Source organism: Meriones unguiculatus, chromosome 7 (genome assembly GCF_030254825.1).
Source record: "Meriones unguiculatus strain TT.TT164.6M chromosome 7, Bangor_MerUng_6.1, whole genome shotgun sequence".
NCBI lineage: Eukaryota > Metazoa > Chordata > Mammalia > Rodentia > Muridae > Meriones > Meriones unguiculatus.
In genome coordinates this window covers 46,106,085-46,132,480 of record NC_083355.1, presented here as the reverse complement: position 1 = coordinate 46,132,480, position 26,396 = coordinate 46,106,085, and the positions used below count along the sequence as shown (strand labels likewise).

The following is a 26,396-nucleotide window of genomic DNA, read 5'->3' as shown; positions in this document are numbered from 1 at the left end:
ATGACTGAGGATATTGAACAATTTTTTCTTTTTTTAAAAATTTAATTAATTAATTAATTAATTTTGACAAGGTTTTTCTGTGTGTAGCTTTGGCTATTCTAGACTCATGTTGTAGACCAGGCTTGCCTCAAACTCTATGTGCCTCTGCCTCCTCAAGTGCTGGAATTATAGGCCTGTACCACCATTCCCAGCTTCTTGAGTCTATTTTTAAGTGCCTCTCTGCCATTAGAGATTCATCAGTTGAGAAGTCTCTGTTTAACTCTGTGCCTCATTTTTTAATTGGATTATTTGGTTTGTGGGTGTTTAATTTCTGAGCTCTTTATATAGTTGGATATTAGAACTCTGTTGATACACCTAGCAGTGGGGGACATGGAGACTAGTGGCCATGTCTTAGGCAGGCAGGACTTTCAGTGGAGAAAGGGAGACAACAACCCACTCACAAAACCTTTGATCCCAAATTTACCCTGCCTACAAGACATGCAGGGATAAAAATAGAGCAGAGATTGAGAGAATGCCCAAGCAATGACTGGCCCAACCTGAGACCCACTGTGTGGGAGAGAGTAATGATGCTCTGCTATGCTTGCAGACAGGATCCTAGCATAACTGTCCTCTGAGAGGCTCCACCAGCAGCAGATTGAAACAGATGCAGAGACCACAGCCAAACAGGAGGACCTTGGGGAAATGAGAGAGAGAGAGAGAGAGAGAGAGAGAGAGAGAGAGAGAAGTAAATTAGGCCCATGGGGGCTTACAGAGACTGAAGTGCAAACCAAAGAGTGTGCACGGCCTGGATTTAGGCCCCCAACGCATATGAAACTGATGGGCAGCTTGGTCTTCATGTGCATCCCCTCACAAGAAGAGAGGAGGATGTCTCTGACATGGACTGTATTTCCTGCTTTTGCCTCCCTTTCTCATAGATGTGCTGCCTTGTCTGGCCTCAGTGGGAAAGGATGAGATGAGTCCTGATGCATCTTGATGTGATGGTGCAGGTTGGTAAGGGGGAGGCTTTTGTCTTCTGAGGACAAGGGGAGGGTGGAAAGGGTGAAGATGGTGGGAGTCTAGGATGGGGAGGAGTAGAGTGAGGGCTTCAATCAGATGTAAAATGAAAAAATAAAAACATGAATGAACAACAAAACAAAACAACAAAGTTGAATTTAAGAAAAATAGCAAAACCTTCTTATAAATATAAATGTGAGAAAGGTTCATGGATCTACTTGGGAAATGAGGTGGAAAGATTGCAAGAGCTCTAGGAGTTGATGACTCCAGGGGAACTGTGCCTTCCAGATGCAACAGTAATGATACACATATGAACACAGTAGCCCACAGATTCCAGCCAGACAAAATCCTGGCACATGAGAAAGGGCAGTGGACACAAAGTCGCACCCCCAACCAAGAAGCTCTTTGCAACTGATACCCGCATGGGAAAGGGAAACCCCATGCCCAGGTGTAGTTGATCAACACAAAATGAACTCCATATTTTATTTTGTTTTGTTGGTTTGTGTGTGTGTGTGTGTGTGTGTGTGTGTGTGTGTGTGTGTGTGTATACATGAGCGCTTGGGCTTTTGGATTTGTTTTGGTCTTTTTTATGTTACAGATTTTCTTTGTTTTGAATTTTTTTGTATTGTTTTTCTTTGTGTGGATGAGGGTGGGGACATGAAGTCATGTTGTTGTGTGGGTAGGGAGATGGGTGGGATCTGGGAGGAATTGAAGAGGACAAATAATATGATTAAAATATGCTGTATAACAATCAGAAGAGATAAGAAAAAAAACCTGAAATAGATATGAAAATAAAAATGGTATGTGGTAATTAAATACAATGAATAAGGAGCTGGAGAGACGGCTCAGTGGTAAGGATACTAGCTGCTCTTACAGAGGAACCAGATTCCATTCCCAGTACCCACATGATGGTTCACGACCATTGGTAAGCCCAGTCCCAGGAGACTGGATGTTCTCTTCTGTCCTCCACTGGTACTGCATGCACGGTGTACAGACATAGATGTAAGTAAAATACCCATATACACGAAGTAATAGTAAAGGTCAACAATTTTAAAATGAATAAAATCAAAGGTTTGTTCATAAATAGCACATGGAAGGTACTAGGGATGGAAGGCTGAGATACTGGAGTGTTATCATTGACTTGGAATTTTGGAGGGCCATTTAAAAATGAGATCATAGTTAAAGCAGATACAATTCTGGGGTGACTTAAGATGTAAGCAATGGAGGTCATAGGGGGATCCAAGATGTCAGTGACGAGCGTGCAACATATCTGAGGGGCAAAGATCTGAAACTCCGAAATTGGTGAGTGGAGGGGCTGCTGAACCCAGAACGACATTAAGGCTTCCAGGGAGAAAGGGGACTAACCGTGAACTGAGACCATTTAGATTCAGGTCACCTGCAGACTCCTCTATGGACTTCTCCTGGGGGCTCAATCCCCAGGGACTTCCCCATATCCACCTCCCTACTCCCTCTTTGGCGGAGGCTGCAGAGACAGTCCGCAGCATCTGCCACAGAGCATAGTGCCCAGCCTGCAGTGCCGGCTGCTCCTAGCAAAGAAACCCTGGCTCAGGATCTGGGACAGAGAATCCTCAATCCCCCCCACCTCCCCTGGGACTGGCTGCCATAATCCTTCCCTAGCTGAGGTGAAGACAACCTGCAGAGTCTGCCACAGAGCACAGTGCCAGTAGCTCCGAGCACAGAGCACAGTGCTGGAGGACACCAAGATCTGCCACTACAGCACCACTGAGCTGACAGCCTACACCTGCATTTGCCCCCGCAGGATCAAATCAGAGAGTAGAGAACAAGTGGAAACCCTGTGCTTTCCAATTGGTCCTGCTAGAGAGTGAGTGCACCTTCAAGTGAGTGCTTGCAGAGGCCCAGATCCAGGGTCCCTCTACACAAGCAGCCAGATGAGAGATTCCCTACCACCCACACCGCTAGTGGGGGCAACAAAGGGATTCTTGAGAGAGCGTTCTCAACACTGAAGCCCCTGCTCTGCGGGTCTACCAGTGAATTCCAGGCAAGCAATTCCTGGGACCCAGACAGATTTGCATACCAGTGGCTTGTAGGCCACTGAAGTAGTCAGGGAATCTGCATCTGTGCATTGTGCCCACTAACAGCACCTGCGAATAGTGTCAGCATCACATTCCTCACTTAGGTACAGCTGAAATATCAAGACATACTCTCAAACCAGTGGACCTCTCTTATCTTCCTGAAAAACATTCCAGAAACCAGAAAAAGATGGACCCAGTCTGAAGTACAGACTCCAGGAATAAACAGTGAGGACTACATGTTGTATTTGTTGCAAATATTTACTATTGATATATCTTTTAGTAAAGCTGTGGTTAATCCTAAACAGCTGTATATCCAATTCACCACACAGAGACTGGGATTTATTTAATTAACCTAGATCACAATGCTGGGCAATAGTTGTTCCATCCTAAATCTCCAAGCCCATGTAGTTTCTACCATTCAGATTTCCCACATTATACTTGCTTTTAGTGATATATGAGGTCCAGTCCATCTCTGCACCCAACTCTCTCCTCTCTGCTCCTCCTCTGCTTCCCACTTCTTTCTGTCCTCTGGCTCCTCCCTCTCCCATCTATTCTTTCCTCTCCATTGCTCAAAAGTGTGGCTGGTTGTTTTATTTTGGCATGTTTACACAAAGTTGAGACAGGTGGTGAATAAGTATCACAATGCAATGTCCGGATTGAAACCAGAGAGTGGGGGAGAGAAATCAGCATTTGAACGAACAAGGGTAAGTGTATACATTCCAAAAGAACATTATACCAACACTTCCCCATTTAAGTCTGATAAAATGCTCCTTTTCTTTCAATATAATAATAATTATGAAATTATGAAAACTGTTAGGTAAAATCTACATGTGCAATGTCCAGTCCATGTGTATTTAGCAACTTAGGAGAAAGGATCTGATTATCCTATCTATCTTGACAAATTTAAATTTCTATACCTAAATTAACTTTTATCCTTATTAGTATTACCTATATGAAAACATTTCTTAACTTCTAAACAACTTAAGCTTAAATGTGGCACTATGACTATATGGTCTTCAACCCCATCAGAGACTTGAGAAGGAATAAAATTAGTTATTAGAGTAAATAGGAAGTGCATGTTAGCAGCTTCCAAAAAAGTAAAAATTGGCAGAGACAGTTTGCTGCCTGAACAGTCACCCATAACTCTTTGTAACATTGGAGCATCATCTTCAGCCTTCTGGCTCAGGATACCCCTGTTTGAAGAAAATGCATTGGCAGATAAAGCCACCAAAGTTTACTGTTCACAGTTTAAAAGAGCCCAGGATGCCCATAACATGCATCATCTTAATAGTCAAACTTTGGGACTTAAACATGGGTTGACTAAGAAACAGGCCCGTAGTATAGTAAAGGCTTGCAGTATTTGTCCTGAGTTTCAGCCTGCTCCTCATTTGGGAGTCAATCCTAAAGGATTGGTTCCAAATCAGATTTGGCAAATGGATATTACTCATATTCTTGAATTAAAAAAAATTAAAATATGTACATGTTTGCATAGATACCTATTCTGGATTTATTTTGCCACTCCTCAACCATGAGAAGCTGAAAAAAAATGCTATTGCTCATTGTCTACAGGCTTTTAAACAATTTAAAACTGACAATGAAATAGGATATACTAGCAAATCTTTTAAAAGATTTTGTCAACAGTTTCAAGTTTCTCATATAACTGGAATACCTTACAATCCTCAAGGACAACGCATGCTAGAGCATGCCCACCGAACAATTACGATTTACTTGCAAAAAACAAAGAAGGGGGAGCCACTCCTCTGGACACCTAAATTTTTTAAAAAATTTGGATAAGCATGGTAAATCTGCAGCAGATAGATTTTGGCATACAAAAACCAAAACACTTTTGCTAAAATAAAATGGAGGAATCCTTTAACAAATCAATGCCATGGACCCGACCCTGTACTCATATAGGGACGAGGAGCTGTGTGTGTGTGTGTGTGTGTGTGTGTGTGTGTGTGTGTGTGTGTTTTGCAGGAAAATTATGCAGCTTGATGGCTACTGGAATGCCTGGTGCAACAAGTGGATGAGGAGTTTTCTCCTGACAATAATAATGATGTCAAAGAAGACCCTTCCAGTCAAGATGACTGCTTATATACTGTCACCAAGGAAGAATGTTGTTTTTATATGGACTATTCTGGGGTTATGAAAGACTGCAGGGCTAAAGTTAGGGAAGGCCTAGAAAAGAGAAAGAGACAGAGAGAACAAGAGGAGAGTTGGTTTTATAATTGGTTTTCAACCTCTCCCTGGCTCACCACCCTCCTTCCTTCAATCGTGGGACCCATGGTGGGTTTCCTTCTCCTCATATCTTTTGGCCCATGGGCCATTAAAAGACTTACTAGCTTTGTAAAACAGCAAATTGACTCCCTGGCAAACCCATACAAATTCATTATCACAGACTTGATTTGGCTGACAGAGGCTTAGCTGAACCCAAGGAAGACTGCTAACAGTCCATCACATGGGTCTTGACTGCTTGCATTTGGCTCTCATGAGAACAGCATGAAACTCAGATAAATGCTTGCCTGATGTAGCATGGGCACCACCGGGGTGGTGAGGTAGGATGAGGTACTGCAGGGGAGGGCCCAATTGCCCGCTTCTGAGTCCCCCGAGAAGCAAACCTGATTGCATAGAGGTTGGTGCCTGATTACTCCTAACCACAACCTGCTGGGGATGCCTTCAGGTATTGATGGTGCCTTCCTCTCCTCCCAAAAAGATACCCAAAAAGGCTGCAAAACGCCTTAGGAGGATCAGGTCACTACTTCCCCCCTCTGGTTAATGCCCACCGTCTTCAAAAGGCCTCATGTTCATAACCTACCTGCTAGCCTCTTAAATTGTTTGAGAAGGGAGGAGATGCCAGGAGCCAAATCTATTTACTGAAGCCAAAGCCAAATAGTGAGCAAAGGTCATTTAGTGGAGACAAAGCCAATTAGTGGAAAAGTTATCAACAGCTGCACTAGGACCCTAGGTCATGGGTGATAGATTGTGAGAACATCTGTTTGTTAGTCTTGGAGCATCCTTCAGATATCTTAAGTAAACATCCTTACGGTATCTTGCAGGTGCAATATTCAACATGAAAGCACTCTTGCTATCTTCTGCAGCAGTAAATTAGCCTCCCCCCTTTCCTGCCTTCTCCCTATATAAGTTGGGTAAAAATTTCAAATAAATGAGGCCTTGATCGGATAAACTGACTTGGTCTCCATTCTTCGAATCTCTGTCCTACCCCATTCTTTTTGCCCCTCCTTAGGAACCCGTTGAACTCCCACTGGACAGGACAGACATATATGTGAAGCAGGAACTATTCAGGACTTGCTTACCCTGTCTTGGCAGAGTTCGGCAATTGACTTGTCTTGCATTTAAGCTTGCCCATTTTTGGCAGAGAATTTGTCTGCTGTGAAGTGAAGGTATTTTCTTTACTCCAGTGGCTTGTTTGTCACATTTGAAGCCATCTCCATATGGAGGTTCTTTGATGCTCATTATCTTCTTTCAGATAGGCGGGGTGCTGCCAGGAGATGACTTGTCTCATTGTTAAAATATCTTTAAAATAATAAAGGCATTTTAAATGCCATATTCTGTAGATCTCTGAAGTTTTGAAGACTACCTATCTTTATGTAATCGACCTGTCTACAAAATCATATCTATCTGTTATATCTAGGATGTATATATACTCCTGTGATAAATTAAACTAGTGTCTGACATGACTATGAGTTGATTAACTAGCAATTAACTTGCATTACCTAATATCCTAACCGGTTTTTAATAGCAGCTTAAAAGTATTGGAAGTAACTTTGAATTTGTATCAATATACTAAAGCTTATACCAATGTATCAAAAATAGACTTATTTTTGCATCAATATGCAAAAAACTATACTAGAGTTAAAATTAACCTTATTTGACAATAACAAATAAAACCCTAAGTTGAGTAGATTCAATAATCTACCTTTTGTCATATTCCTATAAGACATCCCTGTATACTCCTATCTTTCTCACCCTTTTTCTCCTTATCTAAGAAAGATAGAAAAAGGAAAAGAGAGAAATCTGAGTCTAACCTTGTTTCATTCTGAATAAGATCATTAATAATTTATAAACATCTCCCAATGACAATAAAAATTCAGAGCCATAGAAAACAAGCAAAAACTTACCCAACCCCCTTTAAGGAAAATTGGATGTTGTTCTCATGGATTTCTTCTAGCTGACATTTTGGACATGCAGAATTTCTGTTACAGTGCCCAAAGAAAATTGGGAAAAATTGGTTAATTAAGCAATCAATAATATTTGTGGTCCAGTCTTTGAATGTTGAGAAATTAAAGGCTTAATAAAAGTCCTGTTTGGAACAGTCTAAAATGCTGGACTAATTAAGATTGGTAGTTTTCTTCAAAGCTCTCTTGGGAGCAGGCTTTGATGAGAAACAGTGGTTGAAGCAGTCGAGGCAGGAACAAGCAGAATGCTGGAACATGCAAGATGCTGGAACATATGTGTCAATGCCTCAGCATGCTGAAGAATGGATCCTGTCAGGTTTGATACAGTATCTCTGGTGTCCAGTTCTTTTGTTCTGCAAACATATAATTTCTCACAAGCATTATAGAGTTATAAAATTATAAATGTATGAGATGTGCAGGATGAAAGTAAACTGTAAGGCAAATTTATCTATGCAAATTAAAAGGTTAGCATAATACATTTTGAGGATATTCTAGCCAAGGATTTATTGGCCAAGTATTGTTGAAATTTTTGGCTAGAGACATGTTTTATGTCTCAGTTAGTTTTAGAGTTGTTCCCAAGTAAAAGGATCAGCAATATAAGATACCACTATTATTGAACATACAATAATTATCATGTTGAAATCAAAATAAGGTTGGATGGATCAAAATATCTTTTTGGGCTCTTGCGTGCCTGTTGTATTAGGCCAAGCTGCTACCTATTTCCAGAGAGAAGGCCCTCCTTTAGAGAGACAAGCTAGTTGCCTTGAGCAATAGAAAATGCATGTTTTAAGTAAACTTTATAAAAACTCCTTTTTAATTTAGGATATAAGCATACCGTAGGTATCTTGTACCTGTTTTGAGGTTTAGCCCTAGATTATCATATATGTTGTAGCTATTTTTCCTATCTCCCTTTTTACATAGAATGGGCAGTTATGTCTTTATAACCAAACTTTATTTAAACTCCTTCTTACCTTTAGCATTTAAGCATACCCTAGGCATCTTGTACCTGGGTTTTTACATTGGCTTTGGCTATCTTTGGCTTGCCCCCTTTTTGATATGGGATGGACAGTTTTATTTTTTAAACATATGAATATAATTTTTGAGTTTTTAGGACTTAACTAGACTGGCATGTACTTTTCCATCTGTAAGCCTCTTGTGTCTTTTTTACGTAGGAATAACCAACATTTTTACCCTGTGAAAATGTCTCATGTTCAAAAGGATAAGACAGTTTCCAGAGCAGTATGATATTATCTCGCTTTACATAAACCTAAAATATATGTGAATCCAACATTTAGAGCACTAAGGGCATAACATCTATTTTTTTTTTTCATCTTTTTTAAATTTTATTTTTCTTTATTAATTACACTTTACTCACTTTGTATCCCCCTGTAGTTCCCTCCCTCCTCCCGTCCCAATCCCTCCCTTCTTCCATCCTCTGCATGCATGCCCCTCCCCAAGTCCACTGATAGGGGAAGACCCCTTTTCTTTCCTTCTGATCCTAGTCATTTAGGTCTCATCAGGAGTGGCTGCCTTGTCCTCTTCTGTGGCCTGGTAATGCTGCTTCCCCCTCAGGGGGAGGTAATTAAAAAGCAGATCAATCAGTTCATGTCAGAGACAGTCCCTGTTCCTATCACAATGGAACCCACTGGGATACTGAACTGCCATGGGCTATATCTGTGCAGGGGTCTTAGGTTATCTCCATGCATGGTCCTTGGTTGGAATATCAGTCTCAGGAAAGACTCCTGTGCTCAGATTTTTTGGTTCTGTTGCTCTGAAAAGCTCTGCCTTGCAGACTATCAATGTAAATACTGAGACTTATAGGCAACCTTTGGGCAGAGTGCAGGGAATCTTAGGAAAGAAGTGGAAAACAGTAAGATTTGGAGAGGACAGTAATTTTGTAAGGAGAGCAACAGAACTAAAAAGAAAATTTTTTTAACAAGCTGAATATCAATTCATTGTGTAAATGTGCCACAGTTTTGTTCTCTATTCTTCAGTTGAGAGACATCTAGGTTGTCTGCAGTTTGTGGCTATTAAGAATGAAGTTGCTATGAATATGATTGAGCAAATGTTCTTGTGTGGTGGAACATCTTTAGAAATAACATCTATTATTAAGAAAAAAGAATTACAAGGAAAATTTTGTCATTTTGAATCTTAGACTATCTCTGCAAGTGGCTAAACAGCAGGAGTTGCCATCCTGGCTTTTATCTTTTATTATGTAAATTAGCTTGTAAATTAGTCCTGAACTCAGAGATCTGCCTTTTTTTTTTTTTTTTTTTTTTTTACTTTGTTTTGGGAATAAAGACATGTACCTTCACCAACTTGTTCAAATATCTATATATATATATATTTAAATCAATATCATTGTAACTCAAAGCCTTTAAATGAAAATCAAGGAAGAGACAAGAAAAATTTATGTTTGGGGTCAGTTGTGTTAATTTACACTGTAACAAACAAAGCACAGTTGGTTATTTTTTGTTGATGTTTCAGTGAATTGGTGGACCCTTACTAGAAAGCTGACAAATATCTTGCAACCAGAGAGCTTTGAATTTTAGACATTATTAATCTAATTATTAGGAAGACTGCCCTTTTTCTTGTCTGTAACTTAGTATTCCAATCCTTAGTTTTTTCCCCATTTTCTTCTTGAACTTTCTCAGAGAAGGCATGGAGAAGAACCATTAACATTAAACATATTGCAACCAGATCCATGATTATAATGGCCAAAATGAAGCCAAATGGTATTAAAACATCCTTTGCCATGGTATTTTTTATTTTAGATGAAGTTTTAGACCAAACTCTGTCTAGAGGTTTGTCTGCCTCTAGTTCCTTTCTTTCCTTCCAGGGCTGTGAGCTGCGCTGAGCTGAGCCAGCCACAGTATAATGGAGCCATGCTTGTGTACCCCTCAGTTAGACTGCAGCTGCAGCCAGTTTTGTTAAGTCTCAGGTCTGCCCACGGGAGGCTGTCTTTGCTCCTGGGCCAGTTGAAGAGTCTCTCTTAAAGAGATAGTAATTGACCTGGGAGTTTTTAGATTTTAAGTTTGGGTTTTATCACTGGGAGGTTATTCCCCCCCCAAATTATGATAAAGTATGATTTAAAGGGTGCCATTTGTTGTAAATATTTACTATTGATATATCTTTTAGTAAAGCTGTGGTTAATCCTAAACAGCTGTATATCCCATTCACCACACAGAGACTAGGATTTATTTAATTAGCCTAGATCACAATGCTGGGCAATAGTTGTTCCATCCTAAATCTCCAAGCCCATGTGGCTTCTACCATTCACATTTCTCACATTATACTTGCTTTTAGTGATATATGAGGTCCAGTCCATCTCTGCACATCGTTCCAAGACCTCTCCCCAGCCTCTGCTCCCAACTCTCTCCTCTCTGCTCCTCCTCTGCCTCCCACTTCTTTCTGTCCTCTGGCTCCTCCCTCTCCCATCTATTCTTTCCTCTCCATTGCTCAACATTGTGGCTGGTTGTTTTATTTTGGCATGTTTACACAAAGTTGAGACAGGTGGTACTTAGAATAAGTATCACAATGCAATGTCCAGATTGAAAGACCTGTTTAAAAAAACTCCAAGTCTCTGAGGAAAGAAATAGAAGAGGATATCAGAAGATGGAATGATCTCCCATGCTCATGGATTGGTAGGATTAGCATAGTGGAAATGGCCATCCTGCCAAAAGAAATCTACAGATTGAATGCAATTCCCATCAAAATACCAACACAATTCTTTACAGAACTTGAAAGAAAAATTCTCAACTTCATATGGAAAAACAAAAAACCCAGAATTGCCAAAACAATCCTGTACAACAACTAATCATCTGGAGGTATCTCCATCCTTGATCTCCAGCTGTACTACTGAGAAATAGTAATAAAAACTGCATGGTGTTGGCATAGAAACAGAATGGTGGATCAATTGAACCAAATGGAATACCTAGAAATAAACCCACACACCTACGGATACTTGATTTTTGACAAAGAAGCCAAAACCATACAATGGGGGAAAAAGCATCTTCAACAAATGGTGCTGGGATAATTGGATGTCTAAATGCAGAAAAATGCAAATAGATTCATCCATATTTATCACCCTGCACAAAACTAAAGTCCAAGTGGATGAAAGACCTCAACATAAAACCAGACACACTAAATTCTTTAGAAGAAAAAGTGGGGAAGAGCCTAGAACTCATTGGTACAGAAGACAACTTTCTGAACATAACACCAACAGTATAGGCTATTGATCAACAGTCAATAAATGGGACCTCATGAAAAGCTTCTGTAAAGCAAAGGACACTGTCAACTGAACAAAACGACTGCCTACAGACTGGGAAAGGATCTTCATCAACCCTATATCTGACAGAGGGCTAATATCCAGAGTACATAAAAAACTAAAGAAGTTAAAAAACAACAAATCCAGTAATCCAATTAAAAATGGGGTACAAAGCTAAACAGAGAATTCTCTGTAGAGGAATATAGAATGGCAGAGAAACACTTAAAGAAATGCTCAATGTCCTTAGTCATCAGGGAGATGGAAATCAAAACGACCCTGAGATTTCACCTTACACCCATCAGAATGGCTAAGATCAAAATCTCAAGTGACAACACATGCTGGAGAGGATGTGGAACCCTCCTCCATTGCTGGTGGGAATGTAAACTTGTACAACCATTTTGGAAATCAATTTGGCCCTTTCTCAGACAATTAGGAGTAGCACTTCCTCAAGATCCAGCTATACCACTCCTAGGCATATATCCAAAATATGCTCAAGTACACAACATGGAGATTTGTTCAACCATGTTCTTAGCAGCTTTATTCATAATAGCCAGAACCAGGAAACAACCCAGGTGTCCCTCAGCGAGGGAATGGATACAGAAATTGTGGTATACTACTCAGAAATTGTGGAATACTACTCAGCAACTAAAAACAAGGAAATCATGAAATTTGCAGGCAAGTGGTGGGATCTAGAAAAGATCATCCCCAGTGAGGTGTCCTAGAAACAGAAAACACGCACAGTATATACTCACTTATAAGTGGATATTAGACATATAATAAGGGAGAAACCTACAATAATCTAAACACATAAAGAAGGCAAGCTAGAAGTAGGACCCTGGGTAAGATGATCAATCCTCACTCAGAAAGATGAACAGGACAGACATTGGAAGAAAGAGAAAACAGGAAACAGGACAGGAGCCTACCACGGAGGGCCTCTACCCAGCATTGTATAAAAGCAGATAATGAGACTCATAAACAAACTTTGGGCAGAGTGCAGGGAATCTTAGGAAAGAAGAGGGAGATAGTAAGACCTGGAGAGGACAGGAGCTCCACAAAGAGGAACCAAAATATCTGGGCACGGGGTCTTTTCTGAGACTGATACACCAATCAAGGACCATTCATGGATATAACCTGGAACCCCTGCTCGAATGTAGCCCATGGCATCTCAATATCCCAGTGGGTTCCCTAGTAAGGGGAACAGAGACTCTTTATGACATGAACTCAGTGCTCTTTGAGCGCCTCCCCTGGATGGGGGAGCAAAAGCCTTGCCATGCCACAGAGGAGGACAATGTATCCAGTTCAGATGAGACTGCATAAGCTAGGGTCAGATGGAAGGGGAGGAGGACCTTCCCTATCTGTGGACTTGGAGAGGGGCATAGGAAGAGACGAGCGAAGGAGGGTGGGGATTGGGAGCAGAGAAGCAAGGGGGCTACAGCTGGAATACAAAGTGAATAAACTGTAATTACTATAAAAATAAAAATGAAAAAAATTGAGGTCGCTAAAACAGTAGCTTTGATATATGCTTTACCAGGATCACTCAAGAAAAGCAAAATAGGACATTCAGCTACACAAACATATCATGTCCTCAACTGCACACATAGACTTCTCTTTTACATGCTGCACAATAACCGCCCTATTCTTTTAGCAAAATCCCAGATGACAATGAGAAAATTTGAAATAGTATCGCCAAGTTAATATAGTCTATTTATTGAATGAAGTTTTTCAAAATCATCAAATGCAGTTATCACAGATAGGAGGGATTTTTCTTCTTACAAAGAACTCTTACCAGGGCCCCCTTTATCTCTCTGTTCCTCAGGCTGTATATGAAGGGGTTTAACATGGGAGTCACCACTGTGTACATCATGGCCATGACAGTCTCCTTCACAGTGGAATTATTGGCAGATGGACATAAATAGAGACCAATAATTGTCCCATAGAATAGTGACACCACAGACAGGTGGGAGCCACAGGTGGAGAAGACCTTGTGGATACTTCGAGCAGAAGGGACCTTGAGAATGGAGGAGACAATTCGTGCATAGGACACAATAATGAGTAGGAATGGAATGACAATAACAAGTCCTCCCATAATAAATATCACCAGCTCGTTAACATGTGTGTCAGAGCAAGACAGCTTCAGCAGAGCAGACATGTCACAGAAGAAGTGGGGAATCACATTGTCCTTACAGAAAGAGAGTCTGGCCAGGAGCAAGGTGTGCAGCATGGCATGGAATGTGGTCAGCACCCAGGACAGCACCACCAGACTCCCACAGAGCTTGAAGCTCATGATGCTGGTGTAATGAAGGGGGAAGCTGATGGCCACATAGCGGTCATAGGCCATGACCACAAGAAGGAAGCTCTCGAGGTCTGCAAAATACAGATAGAAGTACAGTTGTGCCAGGCATCCTGCATAGGAGATAGATGGAACTTGGCTCTGCATGTTCTGTAGCAACTTGGGCATTGTGACAGAGGAAAAGCAGAGGTCAGAGAAGGACAAGTTGCTGAGAAACAAGTACATAGGCGTGTGGAGACGGGAGTCCAGTTGAATGAGGATGAGGATGATGAGGTTCCCCAGAACAGTGGTGAGGTACATGGCCAGAAACAGGGCATAGAACAGGTGCTGGTGCTCTGGGGGGATGGGCAGGCCCAGGAGGAGGAACTGGGAGATGACAGTTTGATTCCCTTCTGTCATATTCTTTCTCCTTTACCTTTAAGAGAAAAATGACACAGATCCTTAGAAATACAATTGAAATATACAGATTTCTATGTTCTTCGTATAGGTTCTTTTTTTCCTTTTTAAACCAGTTGATCTCATAACCATAATTATAAACTTAGAATCTCTGTAATCACCGATTACCTCTTTTTTTTTAACCGTCTTATATGTTTCAGCATGCTATCATTTCTTTAATGCATTTAGCTACTTGCTTCTGTGACAACAATACGTTAGTTTCTGCCTTACCTGTCTGAATGGCCATCCTCGGCACTTGTAATTGGCTCCTTTCTCTTAGCGTCTATTACACATTGATGGTTCTCATGATTCTGAAACTTTCTTAATACTTCCATATATAGATTTGTTTATATTAGTGTCTTAAATTGCTATCTGAAACTCAGCTGTGGAAGTCTGTGTAACCTTCAGAACTCTGTCTTGTTGCTTAGTAGTCATCATCTCTTGGATATGTCATAGGCATGTCAAGTGCAGCAGATCCAAGTGATACCATGATTCCACTTTGCTCTTTCCCAGCTTGCACTTCTCAGTCTTCTCTCAGTTCTTTAAGGTGACATTTAGGAAATGATTAATTCAATGTCTGCAAGCCACAAATCAAATCCAAAATCTGTCAATTTTATTTCTCTTTCTAGAATTATCAATCTAGCAAACCCTGTAGCTGCTCTCCACCCTTCTACATCATTCAGTCAATGTCTCAATACCACGTTCCCAGACTAGGTTGGCAACTAAATGATGCTGAGAATGTAAACACAAGATTACTAATGTACAAACCATTAGCTTTTTGAGTAAATTAATGTGATGAGCTTTAGGAAATCGGTTAAAGGATTTAACATTATTAACATTCATTTTATTCAAGCCAACTCCAATAATATCCAAAGCTCATGTTTTCAAATGATGCTGTATTACCCATGCAGTGTTGCGCCTGTGTGCTGCTCTTTTCCAATGCTATCATAATTTCTTGCTTCCAGCTTTTTAAACTTGCTGTTTCACTTGCCTATAATTTCCTCTTCTCTTAAGCCCCTTCACCGATGTTAGCCTCATATATCTCTCATAGATATTACATGCCACTTGCTAATCAAACATTTTCATTCTGGATTGAGATCTGCTGTCATGCTCTCACAGCATCCAATGCTCCTCTCACCTGGTTCACTGCTCTGATCATGATTCATGTAGTGTTCCCACCAGGCTGTGCACTACATGAGGGACAGGCCATAGCATCCTTCATCTAGCAGCAGGGCCGGCACGTGGCATAGTGCCACACACGTGGCATTGTGTGAGAGCAGGATTCATAAATGTTTGCTAGTTGTGCCTCAGTCTGAGACAGATTCTTTAAACATTAAAGGCCACAGGCTACCACTAAATTAGAACCAATATCCATACCAAATTTTTCCCAAGGGTTGGGTGTGGTGGTACAATGCTTTTAATGCCAGTACTCTGGAGACAGAGGCAAGCAGATCTTTGTGAGTCTGAGGCCAGTCTCATCTACATAGAGTTCCAGGACAGCCATGATAACATAATGACTCCGTCTGAAAACATACTTTCCCAAATTCATAATCATTAGACTTGATCATTTAGCTAATGATCTAAATTTGACAGTAGTCAATGGGACAAATGCTACTGTATTTATTTAAAAAAGAGATATGTCTGATATACTACCTTGTGCAATAATTTTGATGACTCAATATAAATTATTTTATGTTTCATGGTACAAGAATTCATGTCGTGACTAACTTCTGTGTGAATTGGACCAGGCTCTGGCTCTGATTTTGGTGAAATGCTAATTTTAATGCTCTTGAGAATATAGTTTTCAATGTCTTAGCATTAGACCAGCAGACTGAGAGTAAAGGAGATGCCCTCTGTAATGTGATGCACCTCACGCAGTCAGTGAAGCTAAGAGGAAAATGTGCAGTTTCCTCAGTAAAAATCCCGTCTCCAGACTTCCTTGTAAAGGAACCTGTGTGCAACCTCTACTCAGCCTGGAGACTCCTCTGCCGACTGGCTTCACAGACACTGATCAGTTCTCAGTATTGTGTGGGCTCAAAAAAACCTACCCAGACCAAGACACACATACACACACACACTTCTGTTTTTTTTTTTTCAAAAATGCCAACATATTGCAGTATGTTTTGAAGTTGACAAGTAAAGCAGGTCTGCCCTCAGTGATCCAGTAAGCTTTGTACCTTCTTCAGTAATTCTTAACCAAGACAGCTTATAGGTATCCCCCAGAAGATAGTGTATTTTACATTAAATAGAAACTACCTGGACTTCTGTGAAAACATGGATTCTGGTTCTGTCGCTCCGAACCTACATTATAAATGGAAGACCAGGCAAGGACAGGTGGGTGCTGGAGTAGGCAGGCAGTACTTACATTATCACTTAAAAATCTTGATTGGTGAGTTCCATCAGATGAAGTTAATGTCTTTGTGGTTAAAGTTTATTAATGTACCATAACAAAGTCAAAGGAAGTCATTATTGTCACAGTGCAACAGGTGTAATCTTAGGAAAATAATTCCTCAGCAATTAATAAGAGGGACTATGCCAAGAATAAAATAATTCAGATGGTAACTATTAATTCAAACACCTTCAGGATGTGGCGAAGTCTCTGAAGGGAGAGATGACAAAGAAGGAAATTACTATATCTGCAAAGCCTTCCTACAGAGCATCATACACTGCAGGACGCTGAAACCCTTGGGCTGGAAGGACAGTGCAGCCCATTTGCCCAGCTGCCAACTCATCCAGAATGTTTGAGGCTGACACACAGTCCCTGGTATAATATGCTTCTCGTTATTCACTGTGGTCATAGGAAAAATAGTCTCTGGACAACAGCATCTGCATCGCCCTTTTCCTGTCTCTCCTTACAGTCATCTCTGGGCTTAAGAGGCTCTGTATCCCAGAGGAGGCCAGATCCTGAACAGCTCATTAGTGTAATTATCCAGGACCTTTCTAGGACCAGATCTGAGTCCTGTGGTTGTGACTGACTACAGTCATTGATCATGTGTTACTACACTTAGAGGGAATGTGAAGAAGAGAAATCATAGGTAGATGCTTATTAATAACTTGTTCAGGGGATGAGCTGGATTCCCATGTTACTTGACCTTGTATTCTGAGGAATAATTAGGGACTAAACTTCATAATTTAAAAGAATATATGAATATGAAAATGTACAGAAGCGATTAGTTGCTCTTGGAGAGACCATCACCATGGAAAACACATATTTTAAAATGTGTTTTTTTTTTTTTTTTTTTTTTTTTTTTTTTTTACCGCTTTCCCAAGTGGTATTCTCTGAGTAAAACATAAGTCTGTATAAACAGCCCTCAAGATATACCATGATGCCAAAAAGAATTAGAATTTATGACTCAACTTCTTATACCTCTCAACAGATGCAAAGGATAGGAATAAAAACAATGTTTGATGAATTCCTTAAGATCATGCTTATCTTTCTTCATGCCAAGAAAGAAGCAGCCTAGATTCCCATGTCAAATCAGGGTTTGAACTCAATTGCACTCATGATTCCTATGTGCCTGGGTGCTTGACAAGAACTTCCAAGACTTACTGTTCACCATGCTGGATTATGGCCTGGCTTTGGTACAAATATTTCTGTGTTCCAGTTCCTTGGTTTTGGAGTGGAAAGTTTACTCTGCATCATTTTTTGTTGAAAGGATATAACAACTTGTCCATTATCTCCTTTTTTTTTCTTAAATTTTTATTCTTTTATATTAATTACAGTTTATTTACTTTGTTTCCCAGCCGTAGCCCCCTCCCTCATTCCCTCCCAACCCCACCCTCCCTCCCTCATCTCCTCCCTTTCCCTCTCTAAGTCCACTGATATAGGAGGTCCTCCTCCCCTTCCATCAGATCTCTTAAGGACTGGCTACAATGTCCTCCTCTGTGGTCTAGCAAGGCTGCTCCTCCCTCATGGGGATGGGAGATCAAAGAAACAGCCATTGAGTTCATGTCAGAGACAGTCCCTGTTCCCCTAACTAGGGAACCCACTTGGATACTGAGCTGCCATGGGCTACATCTGGGCAGGGGTTCTAGGTTATATCCATTCATGGTCCTTGGTTGGAGAAACATAAAAGACCCCTGTGCCCAGAAATATTTGGTCCTTGTGGAGCTCCTGTCCTCTCCAGGTCATACTAACTCCCCCTTCTTTCATATGATTCCCTGCACTCTGCCAAAGTTTTGGTTGTGAGTCTCAGCATCTGCTTTGATACACTGCTAGGTAGAGTCTTTCAGAGGCCCTCTGTGGTAGGCTCCTGTCCTGTTACTTGTTTTCTTCTACTTCTAATGTCCAGTATTCCTAATTGTCTGAGAAAGTGCCAGATTGATTTCCAAAGTGATTTTACAAGTTTACATTCCCACCAGCAATGGAAGAGGTTCCCCTTTCTCCACAACCTATCTAGCATGGGTTGTCATTTGAGTTTTTTATTTTAGCCATTCTGATGGGTGTAAGGTGAAATCTCAGGGTTGTTTTGATTTACATCTCTCTGATTGCTAAGGATGTTAAGCATCTCTTTAAGTGTTTCTTTGCCATTCGATATTCCTCTACAGAGGAATTCCTCTACAGAGAATTCTGTTTAGCCCTAACCCCATTTTTTAATTGCATTGCTTGATTTATTGCCTTTTAACTTCTTTATTTCTTTATATATTCTGGATATCAGCCCTCTGTCAGATATAGGGTTGGTGAAGATCCTTTCCCAGTCTGTAGGCTGTGGTTTTGTTCTGATGACAGTGTCTTTTGCTTTACAGAAGCTTTTCAGTTTCATGAGGTCCCATTTATTGATTGTTGCTCTTAGAGCCTGTGCTGTTGGTGTTCTGTTCAGGAAGTTGTCTCCTCTATCAATGAGTTCTAGGTTCCTCCCCACTTTTTTTTCTAACTGATTTAGTGTATTTGGTTTTATGTTGAGGTCTTTGATCCACTTGGATTATAGCTTTTATGTGTTCTTGTATTCGGTTTGCAAGTATTTTATTGAGTATTTTTTCATCAGTGTTCATAAGAGAGATAGGTCTGAAGTTCTTTATTTTTTGTTGGGTTTTTGTGTGGTTTAGGTATCAAGGTGACTGGGGCTTTATAGAAAGAGTTTGGTAATGTTCCTTCTGTTTCTATTTTGTGGAATACTTTGAAGAGAATTGGAGTTGGCCCTTCTTTGAAGGTATGGTAGAATTCCGTGCTGAAACCATTTGGCCAGGGCTTTTTTTGGAAGGGATACTGTTGATGACTCCTTCAATTTCCTTGGGGTATACAGGAATATTCAATCTTTTTACCTGATCTTGACTTAATTTTGGTAGATGGAACCTATCAAGAAAATAGTCCATTTCCTTTAGATTTTCAAATTTTGTGGTCTATAGGTTTTTGTAGTATGACCTAATGATTGTTTGGATTTCCTCAGTGTCTGTAGTTATATCCCCCTTTTCATTTCTGATTTTGCTGATTTGGATATTTCTCTCTTAGTCAGCCTTTTAGTTAGTTTGGCTAAAGGTTTGTCTATCTTGTTGATTTTCTAAAGAACCAGCTCTTGGTTTCATTGATTCTTTGAATTGTTTTATTTGTTTCTACTTTATTGATTTCAGCCCTGAGTTTGATTACTTCTAGCCATCTGCTCCTCTTGGGTGTGTCTGCTTCTTTTTTTCCTAGGGCTTTCAGTTGGGCCATTAAGTTGCTTGTATGAGATGTTACAAATTTCTTCTTGAAGGCTCTCAGTGCTATGAACTTTCCTCGGAGCACTGCTTTCATTGTGTCCCATAAATTTGTGTATGTTGTACCTTCATTTTCATTGAATTCTAGGAAGTCTTTAATTTCTTTCTTTATTTCTTCCTTAACCCAGCTGTCATTGAGTAGCAGTTGTTCAGTTTCCATGTGCAGTAGGCTTTTTGCTATTTCTGTTGTTGTTGAGGTCCAGCTCAGACATCAACAACATGTCCATGGTGGTCAGATAGAGTACAGGGGATTATTTCAATCTTCTTGTATCTGTTGAGGCTTGCTTTGTGGCCAACTATATGGTTTATTTTGGAGAAGGTTCCATGAGGTGCTGAAAAGAAGGTATACTCTTGAGTTTGGGTGAAAAGTTCTGTAGACATTTACTAGGTCCATTTGAATTATGGCTTTTGTAAGTGCCTTTATTTCCCTATTTGGCTTCTGTCTAGATGATCTGTCTCTTGGTGAGAGTGGGAGAAATCACATATTGATGCTCTTGGGGAGAAAAATCACATATTGATCCCAACACTATTAAGGTGTTGGGATCAATATGTGATTTAAGCTTTAATAATATTTCATTTACAAATGTAGGGACTCTTGTGTTTGGGGCATAGATGTTCAGAATTGTGATGCCCTCTTGGTGGATTTTTCCTTTGATGAGATATAGTGCCCCTCCTCATATTTTTTGATTAATTTTGGTTGAAAGTCTATTTTATTAGATATTAGGATAGCTACCCCAGCTTGTTTTCTGGGTCAATTTGCTTGAAAAACATTTTTCCATTCCTCTACTCTGAGGTAGGGTTTATCTTTGTTGCATAGGTGTGTTTCTTGGATGCAGCAGAATGTTGGATCCTGTTTCTGCACCCATTCTGTTAGTCTGTGTCTTTTTATTAGAGAATTGAGTCAATTGATGTTGATAGATAATACTGACCATTGAACGTTAGTTCTTATTATTGTGGAGTTGGTGGTCTTACTGTGATTCATTGCTTATTTTCTTTTAATTTTTGTTGGGAAATTATCTGTATCCTATGTTTACTTGGGTATAATTGTTTTCATTGGATTTAAGTTTTCCTTCTAGTATCTTCTGTGAGGCTCATTTGCTGTGTAGATATTGCTTAAATTTAGTTTTGTCTTGGAATATTTTGTTTTCTCCATCTATGTTGATTGAAAGCTTTGCAGGGTATAGTAATCTGGGTTGGCATCTGTGGTCCTTTAAAGTCTGCATGACACCTGCCCAGGCCCTTCTGGCTTTCATAGTTTCTGATGAGAAGTCTGGTGTGATTCTGAGAGTCTACCTTTATATGTTACTTGGCCTTTTTCCCTTGTTGCTTTTAATATCTTTTCTTTATTCTGTAGATTTAGTGTTTTGACTATGATGTGATATGAGGAGTTTCTTTTCTGGTCTAGTCTATTTGGTATTCTGTAGGCCTCTTGTATATTTATGGACATATCTTTCTTTAGGTTGGGAAAATTTTCTTCTATTATTATCTTGAAAATATTTCCTGGACCTTGGAGCCTGGTATCTTCTTTTTCATCAATTCCTATTATTCTTAGGTTTTGTCTATTCACAATGTCCTTGATTTTTTGGATATTTTGTGTTTGGGAATTTTCTGATTTTACTTTTTCTTTGAGAGAAGTACAATTTCTGCAAGTGTATCTTCAGCACCAGAGAATCTCTCTTCCATCTCTTGTGTTCTATTGGTGATGCTTACCTTTGTAGTTTCTTGATCTTTTCTCGAGGTTCTCCAGGTCCAGGGTTTTCTCAGTTTGTGTTTTCTTTATTGATTCTAATTCTGTTTTTATGCCTTGCACCATTTCCTTCATCTGTTTGAATGTGAATTCCTGTTTCTCTATGAAGGTCTCTATTTTTTTGTTCATTTCCTCTCTATATGCTGCTAATTGTGCCTTTACTTGTGCCTCTGTTTGTTTGGCTAAATTTGCTTGTGTTTCTTTGGGAGTTTTGTTCATTTCCTCTTTCTTTGCCTCCACTTGGGTAGCCAATTCTTTGAGAGGTTTGTTTGTTTCCTCTTTAATTGTCTGTATTTGCATGGCTATTTCTCTGAGAGATTTGTTTGTTTCCTCTTTATATGCCTCTAATAACTGGATAAACATAGCTTTAAAGTCATTTTCCTGTGTTTCTGATGAATTGGAGTATCCATTAATTTTTGGGGTTGCTGGTGAAACCATGATGTCCTGATTTTTGTTGGATGTGTTCTTTCACCAACCCCTGGTCATTTGCTTATTCGTAACCTTCACTGTTTGTTCCTGGATTCTGCAGATCAGACTGGCACCATCTTTCTCTGGTGTCTGGAGAATTCTTCAGGAAGATGAGAGAGGTCCAGTGGTTTCAGCATGTGCGTTGGTGTTTCAGCTGTACCTTGGGAGGAAAGTCTGTGGATGCAGAAGAACAAATGCAGGCAATCGTGTGTGTGTGTGTGTGTGTGTGTGTGTGTGTGTGTTTAAGTATGCCCTGAGGGACAGGGTGCTAGAGAATGTAAATGCCTTCAGTGTGAGGGAGGGGCCCCTTGCAAGCATCGAAGGGGGTGCATGCGGGAAAGTTATCTCAAGCGCTAGTGATGATAATGGGCGCAAATTCCCTGAGTACATCAATGGCCTATAGGCTACTGATATTTGTCTCTATATTGCCTGTTATCACTGTTCTGTATTCTTCTCATTTTAGTTCAGAGACAATGCTGAATGTAAGTATAAGTGTTAGTGTTAGTGTTAATGTTAGTGTTAGTGTTAGTGTTAGTGAGTTCTGTGCTCAGCATCACTGGTGCTGTGTGTTGGCTCCCCTGAGGATGAGGAAGGCCCGAAAAGGAAAGTGCCATTCTCTGTTCCCAGAGAAGTCTGTGTCCACAGCTTCAGAGACTGTAATTCACCATGGTGGGTAAGGTGTGACTAAGAAAACCAGTCCAAAAGGTGGTGGCCAGCAAGGAGAGTAAAGGGGAATACAGGAAGAAGTCAAAGCAGATATTGCTTCAAATGACACATACCTGGTGAACTATTTTCTCCAGTAGGAAATTAGGCTCCACTTTCTACTTTTCCACATGCCTCTGTGACATCATATCATGAGTCTATCCAGGTAACTATTCATTGATCATAGACTTTATGACCTAACAATCTGTAGAAATGTCCTCACAAACACGATCTAGTCAAGAAGTGGAAACAACCTGCACCGCTTTGCTCTTGAGTGAATCAGGAAAAGCAGCACACGCACACAGAGGAATATAACTCAGGCAACAAGCACAATGAGGTACTGTTCTTTCTAGCAACATGAATGGGAGCAGAGCAGTTTCCACTTCCTACAATTAATGAGAAAAGTCAGGCATGATAAGATGTGTGTCATGTGACTTAATTCTTAGATGGAATTTTAAAAAGTTTATCTTGTAGAAGTTGGGGGTTGAATGACCCAGACACCATAGACTGAGGCATGGGGTGGGGTGTCAGGCTGATCAACGTGCTCTAAGAAGCAGACACAGACAAAAATCCAGGACTGCTGTTCCATATTAGCTACATTTCTGTACTGTTTATCTCAAAAGACAAGAAAGAGGGATTTTGTTAGTTTTCATCATGAAATGATAAATATTTTACACCACAATCTTGTTTAATTTGATTTGAAGCATCACACAATGATACACACTTTAAAACATTACATGGTAACCCACAAATAATGATAATGTGGGTAGCCCACAACTTAATGACATTGTCATTTCAAAATATTTTTAGAGGGAGAGATTCTTCATAAAGCCAATGTATATATCAATTTATTGTAATCTGTGCCCTTCCTAGAGCCAGTGAACCTAATTTTCATTGCTATTGACTATTGGGTTCATTTTTAAGATTGCATTGGTTAATTTAAATATTAACTTTCTATTTGATTTTTCTAATTATCTTCTACTAAGTCACTGAAATTTTGGAGTTGCATGTATGCCATCAACAAAAACACAGAGAACAGAAGATATTTCAGACCAATATTAAGATCATCCTGAGTGAGGTATCCCAGAAGCAGAAAGACATACATGGTATATACTCACTTATCAGTGAATATTAGACATACAATATAGGATAAATATACTAACATCTGTACGCCTAAAGAAGCTAAGTAAGAAGGAGGACCCTGGGTAAGTTTTGTAGATAAGTGACCACTTAAGATACTGGGTGAGAGGTGACATCATCAGTCAAGAAATGAGATAAATGACAAGGAAAACTATCCTACAGAAAACAGAGTTTAACACTGTGTAAGTGTTGCATGTTGAGCTGCCTATAGACCTGCAGGCAGATACTTACACCGAGGAGATACACAGAATATTGAGGAGCTTGGAGGAAAATTAGCTTCCAATGAAATGTTCATTTCAGCAGAATATCTGAGATTGTAAAAAAAGTGTTTGTATGGCACACTCTGAGGGACAAAACAACAACAACAAAAATGAGACAAATTTGAAATCCTGGCTCCTATCATGCGACACCAAGTGATCTGAAAACAATGGCCAATCCTTTTCTTTTAAAGTGGGAGAAAGGGGAACAATTTGATGTATCGGAGAGGTTTTTGTATCACTTAGGTTCATCCATAGGCACAGGTGATAGGAGGTGTTGAAATTCAGTCCTTAGCCAGTAAAACAGTGATAGAAAACAAATCATATGCACATATTAAGAGAGGAAAATATCAGTTTCATATGAGTTCTTTTGTGTGCCTGCTCCTTTAAAAGATTTGTAGTTGCTAGAATTTAAGAATTCTTAGCTGTTAGAACTGCTTGACCCTATGACTTTCAGTGTTGGTTGCCTCTTGGATTTGTGGGAACAGACTAGGACATAAAAAGCCAGCTGAGGCTGAGAGAGGGGTGGCTAGCAGAGTGAGAAGAGAATGATGGGGAGAAACATTTGAAGAGGCTGGGCTGGACCCTGGGAGGGGGCTGGCAGGGACTTAACCAATTACTGTTCTAAAAAACTAGCCACTTAAAAAGCAAAAGAGAGGCTTAATTAACTTTGTGTTTGTCTCTAGCCTTCTTTCTTGTTTTTGTGAAAAATAAAGATGCCAAGTAAAATAAGAGAAAAATTATGTAAACATCAAAATAAATAGATGATATGAGAATTAAAGAATAAGATAAGAACAAATAACAACAACAGCAACAACAAAAAGCCAGGGAGGGTGGGAAGGTCAGGTATTTGGATATTGCTGATTTTGTGTTGAATTACAAGTGCTACTCAAAAAGCAGAGAGATGGTAAAGCAGTAATTTGGGCATGTGGTAAAATTCTAGAATAGCTTCATATCAGAATAAACAGGAATCAAGTAGAGTAGTGCATTACACTATCATTTTCTGGGACTACATGGGCAAGACAGAGAGAATGGCAAATCAGGTCCCTAAGACCCACTCTCCATGTTAAACTACTTAGCTCAAGTACTTAGTGAAGTGGACAAGTAGTATGATCTATGAACACGGTAGGCTTCCATGATGGAAAATTCTAATGTTTACATTAATATGTTTATGAGATGAAACTGGGTTAAATTTCCAAGTTTTAATATCATAGGTTTAGTTGAATTTTCTTTTTGCAAAAGATTCTTTCCAGAGCCCCCTTTATGTCTCTGTTCCTCAAGCTGTAGATGAAGGGGTTCAGCATTGGAGTCACCACTGTGTACATCAATGACATGACAGTCTCCTTCACAGTAGAGTTATTAGCTGATGGACATAAGTAGAGACCAATGACTGTCCCATAGAACAGAGACACCACAGACAGGTGGGAACCACAGGTGGAGAAGGCTTTACGGATACCTCGAGAAGAAGGGACCTTGAGAATGGAAGACACAATTCTTACATAAGACATGATAATGAATGCAAATGGAAGGACAAGAAAGACACTAACCACAATAAATATCACCACCTCATTAACATGCGTGTCAGAACAGGCCAGCTTCAGCAGAGCAGACATGTCACAGAAAAAGTGGGGGATCATGTTGTCCTCACAGAATGACAATCTGGCCATGAGCAGGGTGTGCAGCATGGCATGGAATGTGGTCAGCACCCAGCACAGCACCACCAGACTCCCACAGAGCTTGGGGCTCATGATGCTGGTGTAATGAAGGGGGAAACAGATGGCCACATAGCGGTCATAGGCCATGGCTACGAGGAGGAAGTTGCCAAGATCTCCAAAAAACAGAAAGAAATATATCTGTGCCAGGCAACTTGCATAAGGGATGGATGGATCTTGGCTCTGCATGTTCTGTAGCAACTTGGGCATTGTGACGGAGGAAAAGCAGAGGTCAGAGAAGGACAAGTTGCTGAGAAACAAGTACATGGGTGTGTGGAGATGGGAGTCCAGTAGAATGAGGATGAGGATGATGAAGTTTCCCAGGACAGTGGTGAGGTACATGACCAGGAACAGGGCATAGAACAGGTGCTGGTGCTCTGGGGGAATGGGCAGGCCCAGGAGGAGGAACTTTGAGATAACAGTTTGGTTCCCTTCTGTCAT

At 40.2% G+C, this 26,396-nt stretch overlaps 2 protein-coding genes across 3 annotated transcripts; both read right to left on the bottom strand.

Annotated features, from left to right (window-relative positions):
- Positions 1-13,254: 13,254 nt before the first annotated feature.
- Positions 13,255-14,322, bottom strand: LOC110559269 (olfactory receptor 1468). Of its 2 annotated transcripts, XM_060388425.1 has the most exons (2): positions 14,310-14,322; positions 13,255-14,189 (listed from the first exon to the last, which is right to left on the bottom strand). In XM_060388425.1, the coding sequence occupies exons 1-2, from the start codon at positions 14,320-14,322 to the stop codon at positions 13,255-13,257; spliced, it is 948 nt and encodes a 315-aa protein (XP_060244408.1). The 2 variants fall into 2 exon arrangements, with proteins under 2 accessions (XP_060244408.1, XP_021510294.2); XM_021654619.2 differs by lacking the exon at positions 14,310-14,322 and having other exon boundaries at positions 13,255-14,199.
- Positions 14,323-25,451: 11,129 nt separating this feature from the next.
- Positions 25,452-26,396, bottom strand: LOC132655410 (olfactory receptor 1). The gene has a single exon (XM_060388424.1). The coding sequence runs from the start codon at positions 26,394-26,396 to the stop codon at positions 25,452-25,454; it is 945 nt and encodes a 314-aa protein (XP_060244407.1).